At 41.1% G+C, this 24123-nt stretch overlaps 1 protein-coding gene and 1 long non-coding RNA gene across 3 annotated transcripts in view; both read left to right on the top strand.

Moving 5' to 3' along the window:
- The first annotated feature begins 3062 nt into the window (after positions 1-3062).
- Positions 3063-6141, top strand: LOC134296766 (uncharacterized). Its single transcript, XR_010003622.1, has 2 exons — positions 3063-4924; positions 5276-6141. It is a non-coding gene; the product is annotated as an uncharacterized LOC134296766 (long non-coding RNA).
- Positions 6142-22666: 16525 nt separating this feature from the next.
- Positions 22667-24123, top strand: part of tlr5 (toll like receptor 5) — a 28758-nt gene continuing 27301 nt past the window's right edge. Inside the window, exon 1 of one of the 2 annotated variants that reach the window (XM_062972467.1) lies at positions 22667-23299. Coding sequence is in view for 1 of the 2 variants with exons in the window: in XM_008125880.3 (XP_008124087.1) it covers positions 23267-23299 (33 nt within the window). In the remaining variant the exon portion in view is untranslated. The remainder of the gene's footprint in view (positions 23300-24123) is intronic. The other variant, XM_008125880.3, reaches the window with a different exon arrangement.

Below are 24123 nucleotides of genomic sequence, written 5' to 3'. Positions count from 1 at the left end.
CACAGACGATTAAGGCTGTGTTTATACTGTGGAAATGAGGGGCATTTTGCTCATAATTGCTCTTTAAAACCGTCTCAGCTGCCGGGAAAAGGGAAGCCCTAATGCGCCATGAGTCCAGCGCATTAGGGCCTATGATGCAATTGCCTAGAGGAAATAAGCATGTGTTTGTGGCCATACAATTAAGTGTAATGGGTCAGAGACCAGTTAGTACTCAGGCATTTTTGGATTCAGGGGCTACCGTTTCGTACATAGACCAAAGTTTTGCAGAAAGGAATAAGATCTCAATATTGAAGAAAAAAGTCACAGCTTGGGTGGAGGGTGCTGATGAAAGGTTGTTGCATTCCGGGATGGTGGATCAAGAAACAGCGGGTGTAACCTGGCAAGTGCAAGGGCAAAAGGGGACGTTAACTTTTGATGTCACTGCACTACCTAGATATGATGTCATCTTAGGTATGGACTGGTTGACACAGGTCAATCCTCGGGTGGATTGGGCTCGCAAAACTATTAGCTTGGACCCGCCAGTGTGTTTAACTCTAAACAAAGTGGGTGGGGATATGGAAGGTGTTCCATCTTGTTATCGGGACTTCTGGGATGTGTTCTGTCAAAAAGAAGCGGATAAATTACCACCACATAGGCCTTATGATTGTGCAATCAACTTGGTGGAAGGAGCTAAGTTGCCTGCAGGCAGGTTGTATGCGCTCACGGTACCTGAAAGACAGGCTTTAAGGGAGTATTTGGATGAGAACTTGCAGAAGGGTTTCATTAGACCTTCTAACTCGCCTACGGCCGCTCCAGCCTTTTTTGTGGCAAAAAAGACAGGTGACTTGAGACTTGTGTGCGACTACCGTGTGCTAAATAAGTACACTGTTCGGGACAGGTACCCTCTACCTCTAATTCCTGAGTTATTGTCTCGGGTTCAGGGAGCTTCCATCTTCACTAAATTAGATCTGCGCGGGGCTTACAATCTGGTGCGTATAAAGGCTGGGGATGAATGGAAGACCGCGTTTAACACCTGTTATGGCGCTTACGAAAATTTAGTAATGCCATTTGGGTTGTGCAATGCACCAGCGGTATTCCAACGGTTCATTAATGATGTGTTCCGGGACCTTTTGGACAAATTTATGGTGATTTATTTAGATGATATATTAATTTATTCGAAAAACGTTCGTGAACATGGGGAACATGTGTGTCAGGTTCTGTCTAGGCTCAGGGCAAATGGGTTGTTTGCTAAGGCCTCAAAGTGTGCCTTTCATGTGTCTGAGGTGGAGTTTTTGGGACATGTTATATCTGGGAGGGAGCTAAAAATGGACCCGCGAAAAGTGGACGCTGTCAATACCTGGCAAGAATTAACCTCCAAAAAAGATGTGCAAAGGTTTTTGGGTTTTGCCAATTATTATAGGGAGTTCATTCCCCATTTTGCACAATTGACGGTGCCTTTAACCCAACTCCTGCAAAAGAAGCGTTCATTTGAATGGACTACAGAGGCCAAAGAGGCATTTGTACAACTGAAACGTAGCTTTCAAAATGGGAACATTCTGGTACATCCAAATGTGAACAGACCATTTGTTGTTGAGGCAGATGCTTCTAATTATGCGCTGGGAGCAGTGCTCTCTCAGAAGGACCCGTCCGGTAGATTAAGGCCTTGTGGTTTCTATTCTAGACAACTCACTGCGTTTGAACAAAACTACACGATTTGGGAGAAAGAGTTGCTAGCTATCAAGGTGGTCTTCGAAGTTTGGAGGCATTGGTTGGAGGGGGCTAAAGATCAGATAGTGGTCCTGTCTGATCATAAAAACCTGGAGCATTTGCAGACTGCAAGGAAATTGAACCAAAGGCAAATTAGGTGGGCATTGTTCTTTTCCAGGTTTGACTTCAGAGTGCAATTTGTAGAGGGGAAGCAGAACTTGAGGGCTGATGCTTTGTCTAGGAAGCCTGAGTTTAAGACTGCTGAAATATCCTCTGAGCAAACCATTTTACCTGTTTCATTGTTAAATATGGTACAGGACAGGCAGGATCTTCATGACCGGGTGTTGTCCTCTCAAAAAGAGGATAGGTGGACGCAAGAACAGCTGATATTGCTCTCTCAAGATATGAGGACTATACTGCCTAATTTACAAGATGAGGACGGGGTACTATCACGTAATGGGCAGATTTTTGTACCGCCTGGTAAATTACGCTTGGAAATCATCCAAGCATATCATGATGAGCCAACTGCGGGACATTTCGGGAGATTTAAGACTGTACAAGCCATCACTTGTCATTACTGGTGGCCCAAAATGAGGCAGGACATTTTAAAGTACTGTGATAGCTGTGCTATTTGTCAGCAGTGTAAACATCCAGTGGGTCGACCTTGTGGTTTATTATCGCCTCTACCCGTCCCTGAAAAGCCCTGGCAGATTATTTCTATGGACTTCATTACTGATTTGCCTAGGGTGGGTGGATATACTTGTATTTGGGTGGTGGTTGATTTGTTTTCCAAGATGGCTCATTTTATTCCATGCTCTAAAGTACCGGCAGCTACTACTCTAGCCAAGTTATTTGTGCGCCATATTTTCTGTTTGCACGGTGCTCCAGAAGTTATTATTTCGGACAGAGCACCGCAGTTTGTGTCGCAATTTTGGAAGCAGTTCCATGCGCAACTTGGAACTAAGCTGAACGTCTCCACTGCGTTCCATCCGCAGACTGATGGGCAGTCTGAACGGGTAAATGGTCTGCTGGAACAGTATTTGTGCTGTTTTTGTTTACAGCAAGCTGGGGATTGGGTTCAATGGGTACCGGTGGCAGAGTTTGCGTATAACGCGGCGACACATAGCGCTAGCCAATACTCGCCTTTTGAAATTATGTATGGTTGCCATCCACGTGGGGTAGTACCGCCTGCGCAGAATACAGTGTCGCCTGATCCAGTATATCGTTCCAGTGAACTCAGGGCCTTGCAAGACGTTGCAAGGAAGCTTCTGCTGGAAGCTAAAGCAACGCAAAAATCACAAGCTGACAAACATCGTCAGCCTGGAGTGGAACTGAAGGAAGGGGATATGGTGTGGTCATCAGGACGCATGCAGGAAAATTTGGAGCTCGATTCTTAGGACCTTTCCCCATTGTTACCAAGATCTCTCCTGTGGCATTTAGATTGTGGTTACCTTCCACTCTGAAGGTTCATCCGGTGTTTCATCGATCTTTACTAAAACTGGACACGTCATCTAACCGGTCCTCAGTAGTTGCGGAGGTCTCGGATCCCACATTAATTCCGGTGGGAGGGGCCTTTGCGGGGAGGGATAGTGTTGTGACTGCGCCTTCGGGGATTATGGTTGATGGGATGGAATTCGAAGAGGAAGAAAAAACCCTCGTGATGAGGGTTCACTGGAGGAGTTGCGCAGGAAGCGACTTAGAGAGCTATATGGGGGATCTTCTGAGGAAGATTCAGATGGGGAGATGGATGCTGAGGAACAGGTGGTGGCTGGGGAAGCAGGCACTGAATGGGCACAGCCACCGGAGATGTCTGGGGATTTGGGGTCTATGGATACTTCTGAACCTGGGGTTTCTGCAGGAGCTGATCCCAATTGGGATGCTTGGAGAAGGGAGGATGGTTCTTTAAGTGTTCATGGGGCTAAGTGTGGGCAGGATGATTGGGACTACGACGAATTGCTAGGTACTCCAGATCCACGAGCTCTAGCTGTGTGGAGCTCAGACTCTGAGTAGATTTGGGACACCTGGTGTTTGGGTGTGAGTGTTTGGTCACCCAGGAGGAAGGGGAATAAAATGGGAATGTTTGGCCACTGCACTTTGCGTGTGGCAAGGTGTTGCTGAGGCCCCATTGGGATCTCTGTGTTTCCATGAAGACTGGACTTCGACTATGATTTGAATCTGTTGTTATCACCTAGCTTGGCTCTCGCTGTGTCTTATCGTGGACCTGTTTTGGATGACTGCACCCTCTTCAGACCTTGGATCGGAATTTGACCTTACTACTGCCTTCGCCCTGTGATTGATGACTACTATCGGCTTTTGACTCCTGGCTTGCTCTTTGGACACCGCTGTTATCTCCTGACCTGACCTTGGAATCCCGGACGACGTCTTTTCACCATCCTTTTGGAGCCTTCGGCTTTATCCACATTGTGGAAGCAGTCTACTGCATTCTTAGTTTGTTTGTTTGTTTCCTGACCAATTTGGTGTTTTCTTTTGGGAACTGTTCCTTTGAAAACTACAGAGCCGGCTGGCAGGGCTTGGACTCAGAAAGTGCAGTTTGCACTAAGTTTGTTTAGCTTTGTTTTTACCTGCTTGTGTTGCTGAATTATATTTTTGTTTGAACTGCTCTTGAAGCACTGATAGTGAAGTGTTTCAAGGTTTTTTCTGTGTTAACATTACTTTTTGGCTTATCTGCTGAATAAACTCTATTTTTGTTCGCTAATTGGCGTCTGACTCTTGACAGTTGCAGAGCTTTAGTTAGGTCCTAATTTTATGTCTACTAGTTCTGAGGAATGCTGGAGAAAAAGCTCTGCAGAATCTGTTTCAGGAGGATAGGCTGTAAAATGGATCACCCCTTTATCTTTGTATTCTATGAGCTCATGTTATCTCTTTCTCTAATATATCCAATGTTAAAGGCTTGGGAAAACTGAACACTAACCCTCCCCACTCAATGACATGGGGAAGAACGCTTCTATTGTAAATGCATGCATATATGGTGTAATTTTTTGCGTACTGCATATTGATATTAAGTGCTGCATTTCAAAATTTTTTTTACTATAACTGAGTTTGTTGAGCTATGCTTTTTTGTAACCTATGATTATTTTGAACTTTCTTTGCCCATTATATGATATATTGCTTACTATTCATACAGCCATGAACCCCTTTACTATCCAGTCTTATACAAACTTACCCAGAAAACGCCACTGCCATAGGTTACTTTTTAGAAAGTATATGCTTACTGGAGGTTTCTGACAACTGAAGTCCAAAACGCAACTTCTTCCATTTGTGAATTGCTCCTAAGCAACTTGTAGAGGAGTCTAGGGTAAAACAATTAGAAAAATATCACTTAATTTTTCACAGGTATTAAAAAATCTGTAAGCTAAAGTCGATCTGAAGTTACCAAAATAACGGAATAATCTATTATTATTATTATTATTATTATTATTATTATTATTATTGTATGACACAGCAAACAAGATAGACATGCTGGTTTTCGTATCACAAAATCACAAGTCGAACACTTCTCAAGTGTCTAGGACTGTGTGAGGTATTTTCGGATGATACGTGCAGATCCCAGTAGGGTGGCCTTTTGCAGTTGGCAGATTGTAATTTTGTCAATGCCTATTGTTTCCAAATGCCGGCTGAGATCTTTTGGCACGGCACCCAATGTGCCAATCACCACCGGGACCACCTGCACTGGTTTCTGCCAGAGTCTTTGAAGTTCAGTCTTGAGGTCCTGATAGTGGCTGAGTTTTTCCTGTTGTCTTTCGTCAATGCAACTGTCATCTGGGATGGCAACATCAATGATCCAAACCTTTTTCTTTTCCACAACTGTGATGTCTGGTGTGTTGTGTTCCAGAACTTTGTCAGACTGGATTCGGAAGTCCCACAGTATCTTTGCGTGCTCATTTTCCAATACTTTTGCAGGTTTGTGATCCCACCAGTTCTTTGCTGCTGGGAGGTGGTACTTGAGGCATAAGTTCCAATGAATCACTTGGGCCACATAGTTGTGCCTCTGTTTGTAGTCTGTCTGTGCGATTTTCTTACAGCAGCTGAGGATATGATCAATGGTTTCATCGGTTTCCTTGCACAGTCTGCATTTTGGGTCATCAGCTGATTTTTCGATCTTGGCCTTAATTGCATTTGTTCTGATGGCTTGCTCCTGGGCTGTAAGGATCAGGCCTTCTGTCTCCTTCTTTAGTGTCTCATTTGTGAGCCATAGCCAGGTCTTCTCCTTATCAGCTTTTCCTTCAATTTTGTCAAGCAACTTTCCATGCAATATTTTGTTGTGCCAGCTGTCAGCTCTAGTTTGTAGTGCGGTTTTCTCGTACTGTTTATTATTATACAACTGAATAGTAACCAGAGGCGAAATCTGTATAAATATAACTCTTGTCTTCATGAGTCATATGTTTTGCCATTTTGAACATTTCCTGTCAGATAAATTTGTGGTTTCTGGATCGAGTTAGATTGTGTCACTCTTCTAAAACATCTATATATATATTATATATAGGTAAACTGACCTGTTTGGTGGGATTGTTAAAAGAAGAAGGCATGAGGACATGGCCTTTCTCACAGACAACCAGGACTCATAAAATGTACTTAAATGCTCTTTTGAAACTCATGTTTTATTTTAAAAGATTTTAATTAATACCAGATAGATTTGGTTCAGAAGCATAAACATATCAACTTTCTCTAGTAATTGGGAGTTGCTTTGTGTGATTTCTAAAAGTGTAGGGGAGGGTATAGTAACCATTTATTTTTCCTTCTGTTTTCCCACCATATATTGGTAAGGATAACTGCGAAAAGTGCAGCACCTATGCAAACGTTTCAGTCATTATAAATGCATCACAATCACAAGTATTCATGGTTCACAATATTTTGATTTATCTGTGAACAAGCCATTGTTTGATTTTATGTGTCATAAAGTTGGCTTTGAATTACTTCAACCTTATTAAAAAGAAACCTCCAAGCACCCTGGTTATCTGCCCAACTGCCTAGGTCTTGCAAACTCAGGATTGTAGTTTCTTTGAGTTAATCAATTCATAATGCAATCTTCCTCTTTACTTACTTCTTTCTAACTATGTGTTACTCTATCCGGTGAATCACACTGTCTCATCTTGTGTCTAAAGTATGAAAGCATTTTGTCTTCTGATGAGAGTTCAGCCTTGATTTGCTCTGTGAATCATATTCTTGTCTTTTTGGAAATCCATAGTAAAAAGATCATATAATTATAGAGTTGGAAGAGACCACAAGGGCCGTCCAGTCCAATACCCTTTCATGCAGGACTCTTTTCAAGCAGCATTTTTCAAATGAATTAATTATGTTGACTTTTTTTTTTACTCTTCAGCTGTCATAGACATACATAGACATTTGAATTATTATGGCATAAATCAGCAGGTTTTCACATTGTCTTTACCATGGACCCCTTTAAATGTATTTAGGGATAGATGTAAGGTAGCACATTCAGTGATAAAAATGAAATGCACAAATTGGGATGTGTAACATCAGAAAAAGAAAATGTGAAAAGGATTGGTGGTTTAGTAGACCACAAGTTAAACACAAGTCTGCCAATATTTTCATTTGTGATGTGTGGTTTTAGAACAATTCTTGACATTTAGATAGCATATAGCTTGTTGAGATCAGCTGTGCCAGTTTCCTTATCTAGTACCATGCCAAAGTCATATTCCGTTCAGAACCTGATTTTAGTAGCTAGCTAAACAAAATAAGAGGCCTCATTGTGAAATTCCAGTAAAAATAGCAAGTTAAACATGCCTTTTGTCTGACTGCATTTGGCAATGAATTTCATTCGTTCATTTGTTCAATTTTTTGTCTATTCCTCTTTATGGAAGTGGTTCAGAGTCCAGAGAATGGTATTCTTTTCCATTATTGGCGATTACATTCAATAAAATCAACACCAGAAAAGCTTTCAGTGAGTGTTATAGAACAGATATTATGTGAGTATTGCCAAGGCATTTGAAGATTACCTATGGTTTTATTTTCCTGCAGAAACAAGCAGTAGTTGGAAAATGTATCCACTGGATTTAAATTTGGCAGGGTAAAATTGGAGGGAAAGTTCTAGTTCTGTATATCTCCTTCACATGTGTATAACTGAAAAACACCATTATGTCTCCCTTAGGCATCCCACCCATTTTTTATAAATTAAAGGCAAAGGTTTTCCCCTGACATTGAGTCTAGTCAAGTCTAACTCGGGGGAGGGGCAATGCTCATCTTCATTTCTAAGGTGAAGAACTAGTGTTGTCCTTAAAAGCCTCCTAGGTCATATGGCCAGCATGACTGCATGGAACACCATTACCTTCCCGCCGGAGCAGTACCTATTGATCTACTCAGTTTTGCATGTTTTCAAACTGCTAGGTTGGCAGAAGCTGCGGCTAACAACAGGAGCTCACCCTGTCCCATGGATTCGAACCACTGATCTTCCAGTCAGCAAGTTCAGCAGCTTAGCGGTTTAACCTGCTGCGCCACTGCAGTCCCTTTTTTTATAAACTGGGGGTCCCAAATTCTTTAGCTTGACAAGCACCCCTTTCCATTCTTTATATATCATTTTGAGACAATGTAATTGGTAGTAAATAATGTTCACTTACCATAGGTAAAGGTAAAGGTTTTCCCCTGACGTTAAGTCCAGTCATGTCTGACTCTGGGGGTTGGTGCTCATCTCCATTTCTAAGCCAAAGAGCCGGCGTTGTCCGTAGACACCTCCAAGGTCATGTGGCCGGCATGACTGCATGGAGCTCCGTTACCTTCCCGCCGGAGCAGTACATATTGATCTACTCACATTGGCATGTTTTCAAACTGCTAGGTTGGCAGGAGCTGGAGCTAACAGCGGCCGCTCACGCCGCTCCTGGGGATTTAACCTGGGACGTTTCGGTCTCCAGCTCAGTGCTTTAACGCACTTCGCCACCAGGGCTCCATAGATTATATATAAATGTAGGTCATGCGAGTTTGACTATCACTAGTACAAAACTTGCTGTCATTCTTTGGTCCTCTTTGCAATCTATTCTGTTTTCAATTACCAGAATAGTTGGATGCCACCCACAAACTGGATACGTCACTTCTCACTTCCAAGTGTAGATCATTTCATACATCACATTGTTGTCTCAGTTCACACTGGAAAAGTTGACAAACCAAATTTGTGCCCTCACCAACCCTCAAAACATTTTCTGAACATAAACATACTTAAACGTTACACACTACTATAGGTTGCAAAAGTTATATCAGGCTTGGTCAGTCTCTAAGCAATCACTTGCGGGATTGGAGGTACAGGTTGAAGTTGCCTCAAGCTGTTAACTAGTCAGTTTGCATTTCCCTCTCTGAAAACTGCCCACAATTGTGAAAAATTAAATAAACTGTCCAAAATCCTTCAGCAGCTCCATCAACCAATTGGAAAGTCTATTAGATTTGGGTTTAGATTATATTTTTCGAACTTGTGCATATCCTGAATTTTTAAAAAAGGAAAATCCATGATGGTGTGGACAAAAATAATATGATGTAGCAATCACATGGGATAAAATAATAAAACCTTATAACCCACCCTATCTCGCTCAGGGACTCAGGGCGATTTAAAAAATAACAAAATTGTCAGACTCAATGCCCAACAAATAACAACAATCACAACCATGATTGGAAATTCCCTATGTGGGAATGATTTTGTCTTGAAGTAAATTTCATCTTGTAACAAATAATGCAATGCCAATGGGAGTAAAATTGGGACAGGGCAATACAAAGGAGCTGGATGATATTATTTGTGTAGGACCAACCTGAATTGCTTCTCTAGCCGAGATTACAGCACTGAACTATTGAGCAGAAGAATGGTGCACTAAAAATATATATAGACCGGCAGGTATGTTTACTACATGAGAGGACTGGCACTATTTTTGAAGAATATATAATGTGTGAAGGGTGACTTCCAGCTTGTTGCACTTCTTCTGTTTCGAAGAGTAAGCATTACTGATTTGTCACAGACAGCACTATTTACCTTCCAAAGGTAATCAAATCTAAGCTTTTTAGATATCTCTATTTTGTCCAGCTATATGAACACATGGTCTACTAACATGGAAAAAATATGTGTTTCTTTAATCAAAAATATCACGATCTCTTAAAAGTTCATGTTACAATGTTCTGTACCCTCTACTCTTGCACTTGTGTGTTCTATCTTTCACTCATCTATACACAAAGGTGTGTTATTTTTTCAGAATGAGTCTACTTATTTCCTGTTTGATTACTTGTCATGGTTTGATGCTTTACGTTTTACTAGGTCAGTTACATTTTTATAACCATGCAATTATAGTCTGCCTGACAACCAGGGATATCAAGCAATGTCTTGCGTTCATACGGGCATGCTGTGCACATGGGGAAATGATCTGAAAATGTAGTTCCTCTGTACCTAGACAGTATCACTTTCAGCTACTCAAATGCCAGAAGAGAGAAATGTAGATTGATGGCACATAGTAAGAGAAATAGCTGACATATTTTCTGCAGCCTAAATCGGTTGATGCGATGTGTTCTTGTGCAAGTATCCCCTGCATTTCATAATCTGGACTGAATGGAAAGCAGCTCCGAATACATTAATGATAGCTGTTGTCTGATTTGATGCACTTGTTCCAGCTGGTGCTGAATAACTGAAGCAGCATGGCAAATGGCGGGAGCAATCCTTTTGCCAGCAACTCAGTGAGAATCTTTGGCTTTGCTTATTTCTCAAGGCTATTTCCCCATGTGGAATATCTTGGTTACAGGGATGCATATGTAAATCCTTCCCATGATGTAAATCATATTTATATATCGTGGAAAGCATTGGTATATAAATCTGTGTCCCTTTTTGCATTTCTCAGCTTTTTGTGATTATGATGACACATGAACGAACAAGAGTAAAAACTTTGGCTTAAACCCAGTTGCAACAAGTGTGAGCCTACTGAATCAGCAGAACGTTGCAATTTACCTTATTCCCATTAATTCAGAGTCTATCAGCAACAAAGAAAACAATCATACAGAATATATGAATGCCTAATACTCATAATAGTTATTAGGCTTGATCGATCCACGAAAAATTTGATTCTAAACTCGTTGCAAAAGTAGAGGGGGGCAGCGTTTCGTTTTTGAAGGTATTTCCGAATTTTGCCCCCAAAAATTTTTGAAATTAACGAAAATTCGTTATTTTCTAAATTAATTCGTTAATGGCGGACGCGCATGCGCAATTCCCAAAAACAGCACAAAGGGAGAGGACTTTACAGGACTCTCCCACCCTCATTTTTTGAGTGATCTTCTTCAAACTTGGTACAGTGGTAGAACACATTTAACACTGATAGCTCACCAAAATTTGGAACGTTTCCCTTATCCTCTGATTTTTGGCGAATTTTCATAGCTTTTATAATAAACCCTTTTTTAATAATTGCAGAAATCTGTTCCTGGTTTGAAAGTCTTATTTCCTGTTAAATTGGGTTGTCTTTACTGTGAAAGTCATTGTTCTACTTCAGAAACTTTGTTTTTGTGGCTGAAACTTTGTTAAATTGGTGTGTGTGTGATATATACTGTGTATAGTCCCTGCATATGTGTGTGTGTGTTTGTGTGTGTGTGTGTATAGGTAAAGGTAAAGGTATCCTTTGACGTTAAGTTCAGTCATGTCTGACTCTGGGGGTTGGTGCTCATCTCCATTTCTAAGCCCAAGAGCCAGTGTTGTCCATAGACACCTCCAAGGTCATGTGGCCGGCATGACCACATGGAGTGCCATTACCTTCCCGCCAGAGCGGTACCTATTGATCTACTCACATTGGCATGTTTTCAAGCTGCTAGGTTGGCAGAAGCTGGAGCTAACAGCGGGCACTCACTCTGCTCCCAGGATTTGAACCTGGGACCTTTCGGTCTGCAAGTTCAGCGGCTCAGCGCTTTAACACACTTCGCCATCGGGGCTCATGTATATATAATATACATACACATACACACAATGTGGAGAATATGTGGAAAGGTAGATAGATAGATAAGTTGGGAGCCACAGCGAAGGCACCTTCCTGGGAGCAAGGTCTAATAATAATAATAATAATAATAATAATAAAAAATCCCTTACAATATCCAAGATGGGTACCATTATTGGCAGAGAAAGCCAAGCTGTAGGAGTTGAAATCCAATCATTTATCCTCCCTATAGAATCAATTTTATATGCATTTTTAGCTACAGAAAAGCTAAAATCAGGACAGTAAAAGAACAACACCCAGAAAATGGGAATTCCAGACAGGAAACAATCAGGGCCAGCTAATACCTCCCAACAAAGGATTCCCCCAGGTAGGAAGCAGCCAGGCTTTGAAGCTGCAAGGCTATTCAATGCTAATCAAGGTGACCAATTGCAACATTCACACTTGCCTCCCACAGACAAGAGTTCTTTCTCCCACCCTGGACCTTCCACAGATATATAAACCCCACTTGCCTAGCTTCGCACAGACGTCAAAACCTCACCGCCGGGCCCCTCTCTGTCTCTCTCAGTCTCTCCATTCCCGGCTCCATCCGCCGCCTTCCCGCCTCACAGGGAGACACCAGGCCTGAGCTGAGGCGAGGCGGCGGCGGCGGCCATTTCCCCCCTCCGTCTTCCTCCTCCTCCTCGGCCTCCTTCCCCCTCGCCCCCTCCCATTGGCTGAGCCCGTGACGCCCCTTTTGCTGAGGGGCAAAAGGAAAGGGCCTGAATGGTGGGAGTTTGGGTGATTTGCAAAAGCTTTTTTTTCCTAACGAAAAAAACGACGACATAACGAAAAATGGCCTCTCGCGATTCGAAACCGCGATATCCAGACGTGTGGACAATCAAGGTCGTATATTGCTTCAAAACAAACGAAAGTAACGAATTAATAACGGGTAACGGGGAAATCGAATTATTTGAGCAAGCCTAATAGTTATACTATATGTTATATCAAGTAGTAGTCAGAATCCTCTCAAGATCAGCTGTTGGATAACTGCAACAGGAGAGTGCTATTCTGCTCAAGACTTGCTTGTGGGATTCTGGTTGGCTGCTTTGAGACCCCTCCGGGGGAGATAAAGTGGGGTATAAAATAATAATAATAATAATAATAATAATAATAATAATTATTATTATTATTATTATTATTATATTGTGAAAAACAGTGTGTTGGATTGGATAGGCCTTGCTGTGTTTTTCTACTATGATGGATAAACCACTAATGACAAAAATAAAAAATAAAAAGAAGAAATCTCGGCAAGCTAAAGATAAATACATACTAATCTGGATTGTTGGCATGATTTCAGTTTGGTAGGTCTGTAGATGCATAATTTGAGAAAAAGAGCCATATTACCATAATTGGTTAAATATATTAACAGAATCAATTACCAGAATTTTCTTGCTCACAGATAGCAGAGGGAATCTTACAAGGAAAAATACTATGTTTTATAAGTAATGACATATTTTTGAAATGTATCTATTTCATAATTTAATACATGTAGGATGGAATGTGAGTCATATCCCAACCCGCCAGTACAATCTCTATATATCTAAATTGATAGCTTACTTTGAAAAGAATGGTTTGCCACGATATAGCCTTTAATGAAAGGAACATCATTATATCCTCATTACTGTTGTGTGATGTGATAGTAGTGTATCTCAGAAGCAAAACAATTAATATTCTTAAGCAGAAAGTGAGCAACAACCGATCCCATACCACTAACTGCCACAGATGGGACCTCATAAAGAAATATTTATTTATTTATTTATTGTATTTGTATTCCGCCTTTCTCACCCTGAAGGGGACTCAGGACGAATCACAGAACACATATGACAAACATTCAGTACTGATTATAACAATGACAAGACTGAAATAGATAGAGGTATATAGGGAGAGACTTTCCCATCTTTTGGCATCTTTGGAGGCTGTGTTCGGTTGCTGCCACTGGGGAGTGTTGTCGTTCCATCTCGTAAACTTCCTCCTTTTTCTGATTGAAACGCCGAGCCTAAATACCTCCCCACTTTAATGAGGTTCCTATTTATCTACTCACATTTGTTTTCGAACTGCTAAGTAGGCAGAAGCTGGGCTGAAGGTCAGGAGATCACCCTGACCTGGACTTTGAACTTTCAACCTTCTGGTTAGCAAGATTTGTTGCAGCTTGGTGATTGAATCTGCTGTGCTAAAGCCCAATCCCTATAGCACTTACTATTTATTGGCAAAGGATATAAAGTAGGTATACTTACACATTCTAAATGTTTCATACATCTCATGGTGAGAGGCTCTGTAGCATGGGTTCTTCAAACATGGAAGAAAGAAAAAACTGCAGACTACTAAATGAAGGATGAACTAACTGATATTACCTGATGAAGATAGAGTGATCTGTTTAAAATCAAGAAAGAGGAAACTTCATCAATATATGCTGTGCCTAAATTCTACACCTACTGAGAATATGTATTCTGAGGCTGCTAACAGTTGTTCCCAAAAGAAATGTGTTATAAGGTGAGCACTGTACATGTGGAAAGATATATCTTATTACTTCCAAACTCTGGTTTCTTGTCTTTGATTACTGGGATCCTGAGGAGGAACCAGAATAAGGCCATGAGTGAGTGAATAGGTATGTATGTGTGTGAGAGAGGGGCAAGGACAAACAAAGGTGCTGTGATTTATTTCACACACAGAGAAATGTGAGATTATAAATGAACGCTAGACAGCATATCTGGCTACCTCCTGGGCATCTTATGCAAGACAATGAACTTGCTGCTTGCAGGTGAGTTACACCTATCCTCTTGAGCCATGTCTTACTAGCATATACAGAAATATATAATAATATTGTCAGTACATGTTAGTCTCCAGTGATTTCTTTTCTATAAAAGGAATCAATATTTCAAATGCACAGTACCCTGGGATGTTTCATATTTCAGGGAACTGATTAGGGTGAAGCAGTATGCTGTAGAATGGACTGCAATTAACTTCAGACCCTAGAATACTGACTTTAGGGGCTATAAATCATAGAACTTCTGCACTAGCATTGGCCGTGTTGTCTGGGAGATTTGGGGAATTTTAGCCCCAATAAAACTCAAAGTCTCCAGGCTTTTTTATGTTCTTGTTCTCTCACTTCAGCTTTTCTGGAGTGATTCTTTCTGTGCAGAATCAAGCACAAAGTTGTTGGTAAAATATTAACTAATAGTGGTAAGAGAAGTTCCCTAGTGAATGTTATCAGTTAATCAACTCAGCTTCAAACTATGTTAATATTGGTAGAAGATGGAAGAGGACATGCAGTTGAGCAAAAGTTCATTCTTTTTTTAACTGATTTTGAAAACTGATATGTGTTACTCACATTTTAAAACGTCCTAATTTTGTGGATGAAAGTGCAGCTTATATTCTGAATGACTATTACTAATAAGTTACTTGTTGCCAGAATACAAGAAAAATGCAGTCTCTGTTTGAAGGAAGTTAACGTATGCAGTATTTATAACCTTTATTTGCATCAGAGGCTTGAAATGCAGTATGATGAGTTTTAGGGGAAATTCCTTCCATTTGGTTTGGGATGTAGAAGAGTGCTGTTCTACACTGGTGAAATAATGAAGGAAACCCTCAGGCCCATCAAAGTATCTGGCTGATATAGATGTAGTGCCTTTGGAAATAGACACAGACTGTTATTAGGAAGATGAAACATGCAACAAAACACAACAGTCAGGAAATCTCCATCCAATAAAGGCAGAGTGGAAATTTCAAGAGCAATTTGTATTGCCAGATAAATGTTGAGGTGGGATGATCCAGGCAAGACTGGGACACAGATTGAAATATTGCATGCATCGAAGTGAATATCATGGTCCCTTGACTAGCCAAAGGGCAGAGTATAACACCTGTCTGGATTTTACTTTTATCACTTGAAAGGCTTTTAAATTCAGTGGGCCAAACATTGAGCAGAAATCTGGCATCCCAACTATTATCTAGTTCGTGTTGAATGTTGGTTCTGGAGAAAAACAAGAAAAAAATCTATACAATATCATTTGAATTCCAAAGCCCCAGTAATTGTTTTGATAGATTCAGCAAAAATGTCACAGAATAGTCCACAAGATTTTGAGATCTCTATAACACTTTATGAGGGTGAAAATGAAATAGAAAAAAAAACATTAGGTTCATGCTGTTTCCACAAAATTTATGTTTAGACACAGGCTTCCAGCAAAGGAGGGAAAATTGCACATCTAATAGGATTAAGCTCTAGTAGATATGACACAGATTGCATATTGCACCTGGATTGCTGAATCAAATAAAGCCCAATTCTGATCAAGACAATGGCGGTGAGCACATCAACCAGGTGTCAGAGACTTTCCCACTTTTAATTTATTAATCACCTTTTCATGGAAAGAGAGAAGGAATTCTCTCTGGGTTTTCTAAGGCAGGGGAAAATCAACTCTATCTCATCCTCATTAGCTAGGCAGTCCCTTGACCATTCCTTTGAAATGAGATATTGGGTTAGCAAGAATGAGGTGTTCTGTTCAGCATAAAATATATGAAGTGTTTTTGCTTTTAACTATTTGGCTAACAGGAGCAGCAACATGTCTCAAACTTCAAGCCATTTCCATTCCAAATGTCTTGTGATTGTAGCATTAGCCTTTACAAATGAAAAACCAGATCTTGCTGATAGTTGTAAATAGGAATAAAGACAATGGATTTCAATCAAATCAAATATAGTCATCCCATCCCTTTCATGGGGATTACGGTCACAGCTCCACCATGAAAATAGGAAAACCACAAATGTGAAGCTTGTTTCCAAAAGCTACCAATTCCATCTGAACAAATTTTTACAGGAATAAAAAATGTGCTAAATATATGCATTCTTTTGCTATAAAATGCAATTTTCCAGGCCCTACACTGAACAACGTCACCCTGCAGGTCTGTTTCTGTTTCCCTAGTACCCACCTTTCTTTGCCAGGGTGAAAGAAACTTTCGTGGCATACAGTTAACAACAAATCCCTATGATTATGGATCCAAATGGCACTAGATTCTGTTTGATTTCAGAAGCTAAGCAGGTTCAGTCCTGGTCAGTACCTGGATTGGAGGCCACTAATGAATATCTGCTATTGTAGGTTGTATTTTAGATGAAGGAAGTGACAAAGCCACATCTGAGTATTTGTTGCATAAGAAACCCCTATGAAATGCATAGAAATGCTATACATTGACAGGAGATTCCTACCTTCCCTGTTGATTTATATGTGTTTTGTTCTTTGTACACTGATATGATTGCGGACATCAGACATCATACGTAATCTGCTAGATGCAGTTTTATCACAAAAATTCTAACCAGAGGATGGAGAACATTCATAGGTAAAGATAAAGGTTTTCCCCTGACTAAGTCTAGCCGTGTCCAGCTCTGCGGGTTGGTGCTCATCTCCATTTCTAAGCTGAAGAACCAACGTTGTCCGTAGACACCTCCAAAGTCATGTGGCTGGCATGACTGCATGGAACACTGTTACCCTCCCGCCCATTGATCTGCTCACATTTGCATATTTTGAGCTGCTAGGTTGACAGAAGCTGGGGCTAACAGCAGGAAATTACCCCGCTTCCAGGATTCAAACCGGCAACCTTTTGGTCAGCAAGTTCAGCAGCTCAGTGGTTTAACGCACTGTGCCACCGGGGGTTTAGTTCTATCCCCCTCCCCCACTACCGTAATACTGCCCAAAGGTATCTGGATTTCTAATAATAGTCTCAATGCATCTGATAAAGACCTTTGAAATCCACAAACCTGTGCATTGTAATAAACTTGTTAAGCCTGAATTCAATTGCTCATCCCAAACAGAGTGGAACCACTGAATAACTAGGGCTTTGTATACTATGAGACTAGCAATTGAATTTAAACATTAATTCAAGAGCTCTTTGATGTTAAACTTATGATCTTATGCAAATAAACGATAATATTTTTGCCTATATTACACAAAATAGCAATATAACTTTTTTAAAGAAAATAAGAACTCTGAGCTTTCAGCACAATGCACAATGGCAACTTTCTGCTTTTTGTTTACTAAAAGCACATGAATAAAGCAACATTATTATTTATGCTAAGGAATTTTTGTTCTTTCTAATTTTCAGTATGGTCTCAGGGCAGGAAGAAAGATATAAAGCACCTTCTAATTCCTATGTAATTTTACTTGAAGTTTCAGCCATAGTCATTGAATTCAACTAGTTCATTGGCTTCAATGGAGAATAGCCTTACAGCCTAAGGCATGAAGTAAAAGAAACAACTGCAAAAACTAATGACCAGTTACTTTCCTCAAGGGAAGCATTATAAATTCAAGTTGTGAAGGTATACCTTTCATGCTCAATATGAGGAAATACTTTCTTGCTTAAAGCAAAACTGGAGCAATGTAGCAAGATTACTGGTTGCTCAAGAGTACAGCATCCTGCTTATGAAGAAAATCTAAAGCATTTGGGAGTATTTAATATAGAAAAAGAAGGTATATATGTTAGCACCTTATATAATTATGAACAACAGTAAGAAAATAGATAGGAATTTAAAAATATATCTGTCCTAATACTAGAATTAAGGCCTTGTCAAACAGAACTAGTTGGTGGTAATAAAATACCAAATTAAACACAACTCCATAAATGGCCAAATAAAATACATCTCATTACAATAACACATTATTAACACACGAATAAACTACCAACAAGAATCAGTAAGGTAGGCCTCCAATAAAGGCCAGCAGCTCAAAATATCACTTCCTTGACCTGATATTTTTTGTCAACATTGCAATCTGCTTGTCCAGTTCTGCTTTTGTCACCCTAGAGCAGTGGTTCCCAAACTTTGGTCCTCCGGGTGTTTTGGACTTCAGCTCCCAGAAATCCCAGCCAGCTGTTAGGAATTGTGGGAGCTGACATCCAAAATACCTTGAGGCCCAAAGGTTGAGAACCACTGCTTTAGAGAGACACCTGCCCCACTTTTTGAAAACTACTGATTTAACTACCATATAGACCTTTCTAAGTCAATATCATGTATAATTCAAAAATGTTGGGTAAAATTATAGATTTTGATATGACCATTCTGCTTAGAGAGGAAAACATGAATGCTGTTTCAGGGACCAGTTGCCCTGGATATTACAATTATTTCCCCATCCAAGCGTGCAAAAAGGCCAGAAGTGAAGCCATGGCAGAGAAAGTTAGAGGGGGTTAGTGGGTTTTTTAAATGTTTTCACAAGACTGAGAAGTTCTTGCTTTTCAGTACTATATTCAGAGAAGGGGGTGGCTCCTTTATGTGTGTGTGTGTGTGTGTGTGTGTGTGTGTGTGTGGTAAGGTACAATATTCACATTGACTGCAGATAAATAGATCCACATTTCGGGGGCTAATTTTTTTACTACAATTTCTAGACTTATATAGGGTATGTTTGACTATTTAACTGCAGTATAGATTCTCCTAATCTGTCTGTCTTTATGGACATCTAGGAAATTAAACCCTGTTGAAATTCATTTAGTCATTGTGTGGAGTAAGAACCTCTCTATTGTGGTTTCCATCCTGCAAAGTTGGGCAAGCCTCCAATATAAAGTGCCTCCACACTCACTCACTCCCCCCTCCTAAATTTTTCTTAACCATTAACATTACTTCAGTGTTTTTAATTTTAAAAATGATTTTCTGGTGATGTGTAATTACTTGATTTTTAATTTCTAAGGTTTTAGCCTGCTGCTGGAAGGACAGAAGGGAGGGGGCCATTCTGACTTCACTGGGCAGGGAGTTCCAGAGTTGAGGGGCAGCCACCAAGAAGGCCCGCTCTCTTGTTACCACCAACCGAGCTTGAGATGGAAGTGTGGCCGAGAGAAGCGCCACTCCTGAAGATCTCAGGGCCTGGGCAGGTTTGTATAAGGGAATGCAGTCAGCAAAACAGTACAGCAGATCTGATTCATTTACCATTTATCTTCCACCCCATCTGCTTAAAGTTTAACAAAAAGAAAAACATGCAAAACAAATACTGTACAGGAGATTTTAGTCAAAGAGCTTCCACATTACATCTAATGATTTTTCATTATACAAAAATTCAAGGAGATAACGCTTAGCCATGTACTGAGAAACTGACTTTTAGGGATCAAGTGCTCTTTCAGTTCATGAGTTTTTCATCTGATTGTGAAAGGAAAGTGTAAAAGCTGCTTATTATGCTTAATATTTCCTCTTTCCTCCTTGCCTTTCCCCCCTTTTTGCATTGAAACTATTTGAGCTATGAAACGATATGTACCACATGTATCTTCCCTGTACAATGGACTTAAAATCGTATTTTACATGCACAATTCCATAAAAAATAATAAGATGACAAATGATTGAAGTCCAACATCTTCCGGCTTTATCAAGAAGAACTAATAGAAAAGGCTGACACTTGAAAATACAATTCTTGTAGAAATGCTAGATATGATTGCACGTTCAGGCAGCAAGTTGATACAAAAGAATCAGTTCTCATACATAAATCACGTTTTAACTCTGCTTGGAAACATTAATCGGTTACTTCTAGTTCTATTCTTTACTACTTTTGAAGAGTTGGCGACTTGTTCAGCAATATTCCAAGGCCATCCATCTGGCATGGGGGCAAAGCCAGGTTAAAAATAGGACCTCTTTTGTGCACATGATGTGCACAAATTAATCTACATGCAATGGTATAGTAATTAAATAGTGAGTACATACTAAATAACTTACAAAAGTGTAATAGGTAACAACACCGATCCTCTGATGGAACTTCTGGCTGTAAGACTAAAAATCTGATCCTATCAATTTGTATTCAATTACTCAAGTAATACATAACTTTTTCATGTGAATTAGAACATTGGGGGATTGAGAAAGAAAATCAATTGACAAGAAAAAGGGAGAAATAAGCACTGGAGTTTCCAGGAATTACATCAGCTGAAGCAGTGATAATCCAGCCTTGCACATGGGCATGTCTTTAATGGTTAGCTGTTTAGCTATAAGAAATGTATCAGCCCCAGAGCCAGCTATGGTCAATGATATGTAAGTCCCACTAACATCCTTGACCATCAGCACACACCAAGTTTGGAGGAGGTCTACAGGCTGACTAGCTCCGTGGTCATTCAAATTGATCAAGAAACATACTGCAAGTGCTGTAATCTTATTCCATGTTTTTTTAATCATAAAATCTTTAAGGCTTTGCCCTTTAGGTCAATCTGCTGCTTATGAATGTTCAGAAAAACCTTTATGTTGTTCAGTTTCCTACATTTATGCTTAGAGATTGAAAGGGAAAATACAGCCACAGTGTCAGAAAATATGCTGAATATGCAGCTGCTTTCGCAAGTGCTATGTAACCACTATCTACATAGAATAGTCACTTGACGTCTATGAATGTCAAGTATGAATCCCTTTTGCACAACAGGCTTCTTACAGTTGTTGAGCAAATTGACCATTGTGACGACTCACATGAGTGGTTTTTCCTCCAGTAATGTAATAAATCTTTATAATCCTTGCTGAACTTTTTGTGTAGGGCAGGAGCTTTTATCCATATTTTGACCTTAGCTCTTATTTTAATCACAAGTGCTCTAGAACGGTATTTATATAGGTGCAGTTTTAGGGCTGTTTTCATACTATCACACCCATGAAGGTTTAACTTACTTCCAGTTGCTTAATGATGTTTGATCTGTGTCTCTCATGTACCACTACATGTGACAAGATGAATATCTGAACAGAGTCCTTCTGTTGTTGTTTGCTATGGAGGTTGAATATATTCTATGCACTATCAACATGCAAACATGGAAAATCGTTAGCCATTTTCCATGTTGCCATTTTCCATTGGGTGAGATCTGGATGGGATACATAACTGAGGTTAAAAAATGTAATGTGCTGCAAGTTAAACTAATGTTACAACAATGATGCCAACAGCAATTAATAATCATAGAGTTTGAAGAGACCACATGAGCCATTCATTTCAACCCCCTGCCATGCAGGAAAAGCACAATCAAAGCACTCCTGACAGATAGCATCCTACCTCTGCTTAGTAAAGGTAAAGGTTTCCCCTTGACATTAAGTCTAGTCATGTCTGACTCTAGGGGTGGTGCTCATCTCCATTTCTAAGTCAAGGAGCCGATGTTCTCCGTAGACACCTCCAAGATCATGTGGCCAGCATGACTGCATGACTTCCTGCCGGAGCGGTACCTATTGATCTACTCACATAAGCATGTTTCCAAACAGCTAGGTTGGCAAATGCTGGGGCTAACAGCGGGAACTTACCCCCGCTCCTCAGATTCGAACCGCTGACCTTTTGGTCAGCATGTTCAGCAGCTCAGCAGTTTAATCCGCTGTGCCACTGGGGCATCTGCTTAAAAGCCTCTCAAGAAGGAGTCTCCACCACATTCTGAGGCAAAAAGTTCCTCTGTTGAATGGCTCTTATGGTCTGGAAGTTCTTTCTAATAATATTCTGGTGGAATCTCCCAGTCCTATAAGCTAGTTGGCATTGCCCCCCCCCCCACCTCTGATGTGCAAGGGGAGGTTGCTGCCAACTGTGAGAGAAATAAGGTTGAACACTGTGAAAGCCATCCACTGCATGGCTACCAGCCTCCTCGCAGCAGATTCAAATCAAGGAAAAGTTTCATGAGAACCACCACTCCTCTTAATGTTCCCCCAGCAACAGCAAGAGATTTCCTCTGGGCAGCTAAACCAGGAAATCCCAATTGGATGGCTCCCCACGAGGGTCTGCCTCCAGGGGCAAACAAGAATCCCAGTCCTAGTTACCATGACCGTTTAAAGAAGCCTCTTCCCGCTTCCTTATGATGGTTTAGGGCAGGCATGGGCCAACTTGGTCCCTCCCTCCAGGTGTTTTGGACTTCAACTCCCACCATTCCTAACAGTCTCAGGCCCCTTCCCTCACTTAAGCGGCTGAGGAGGAAAGGGAAAGGGCCTGAGGCTGTTAGGAATGGTGGGAGTTGAAGTCCAAAACACCTGGAAGGAGGGACCAAGTTGGCCCATGCCTGGCTGGGGGTTTATGAGACTAGCTGGTCATGCTGCCCGCGTTTTTCGACCCCGAGGTCTTCTTGCTCGGACTAGCCTTGGCTCGTCCTCTTCCTCAGCCGTGAATCCTTTTTTCTCGCCTCACCCGAAACTGGCTTTATTTGACTTGGAGCCTGCATTGAGTCCTGCGAGCACGCCTCCCTGAAAATAAATGTGTCTGAAATTGTGAAATCTAAGAGGGCGGAGATGAAGGAGAGGGAGAGGGGCTGTCCTTTTCCCCCTCAACTCGACCACAACACAACCAAGGCGGCCGCTTTCGCGTTTCTTGGCGCTCCCAACAGGTCTCGGGAAGAGTCCAGTTCCTGCAGATTTGGAAGAGGCGGGAGTTTGGAAAAGGAAGGCGGCGCTTCCCCCCGGGAATTGGCCCGAGGAAGAAAACTTCCATGAAAACAATGTGGGGAGCTGTCTTGCCCGAGCGCCTGTGAAGAAAGCCCTGCGTTGCTGGACTTGGCGGGGAGGAAGGAGGCGGAGAGAGGCAAAGGGAGCCCAGAAGAAGCAGTGCTGCATCTCCCTCCACCTGAAGCCCCAGAGAGCTGCTGCAGAGCTGGATGGACCAATGGAGAACACATTGTGAAGCAACCTCCTGAACCTTCTGCCAGTCCTAAATCAGAATAAATGTCCCCATGAGCCCTTTGACAGGATGGGCTGGACATGTCACCAGTGCTCCTTGAAGGTATGCAGTGCAAGGCCATTTGGTGTCTGTAGCCGGGCAGGGTGCTGCCTAGCCTGTGCTATGTAAGAGTTTATGATAGGAAATATGCAGGTAAGGTTTCAGGTAATACATCTAGCAGGTGTGTTTTCGAAGGCTTTCATGGCCGGAATCACTGGGTTGTTGTGAGTTTTCCAAGCTGTATGGCCATGTTCCAGAAGCATTCTCTCCTGACATTTCACCCACATCTATGCCAGGCATCCTCAGAGGTCGTGAGGTATATTGGAAACTAGGCAAGTGGGGTTTATATATCTGTGGAAGGTCCAGTGTGGGAGAAAGAACTCTTGTCTGTTTGAGGCAAGTGTAAATGTTACTGTTGGCCACCTTGATTAGCATTGAATAGCCTGGCAACTTAAAAGCTTGGTTGCTTCCTGCCTGGGGGGAATCCTTTGTTGGAACTTGATTAGCTGGCCCTGATTGTTTCCTGTCTGAAATTCTCCTGTTTTTTAGTGTTGTTCTGGACCACTCTAAGAACCACTTTGTCAGACTGCACAGAGAAGCCACTGAAATCCACAAGCATGTGGACAGTTTCAACAGAAGTGAGGAAACCATGAAAATGAACAAAATCTGGCTATCAGTATTTAAAAACTCTGAAATACAGAACAACACTCAAAAATGGGAATTCCAATCAGGGCAGGAAGCAGCCAAGCTTTGAAGCTGCAATGCTATTCAATACTAATCAAGGTGATCAATTGCAACATTTACACTTGCCTCAAACAGACAAGAGTTTTTTCTCCCACCATAAACTTTCCACAGGTATATAAACCCCACTTGCCTAGCTTCCAACA

Source organism: Anolis carolinensis, chromosome 1 (genome assembly GCF_035594765.1).
Source record: "Anolis carolinensis isolate JA03-04 chromosome 1, rAnoCar3.1.pri, whole genome shotgun sequence".
NCBI lineage: Eukaryota > Metazoa > Chordata > Lepidosauria > Squamata > Dactyloidae > Anolis > Anolis carolinensis.
The sequence above is the reverse complement of the archived record's forward strand: the minus strand, read 5'-3'. Positions and strand labels throughout refer to the sequence as shown.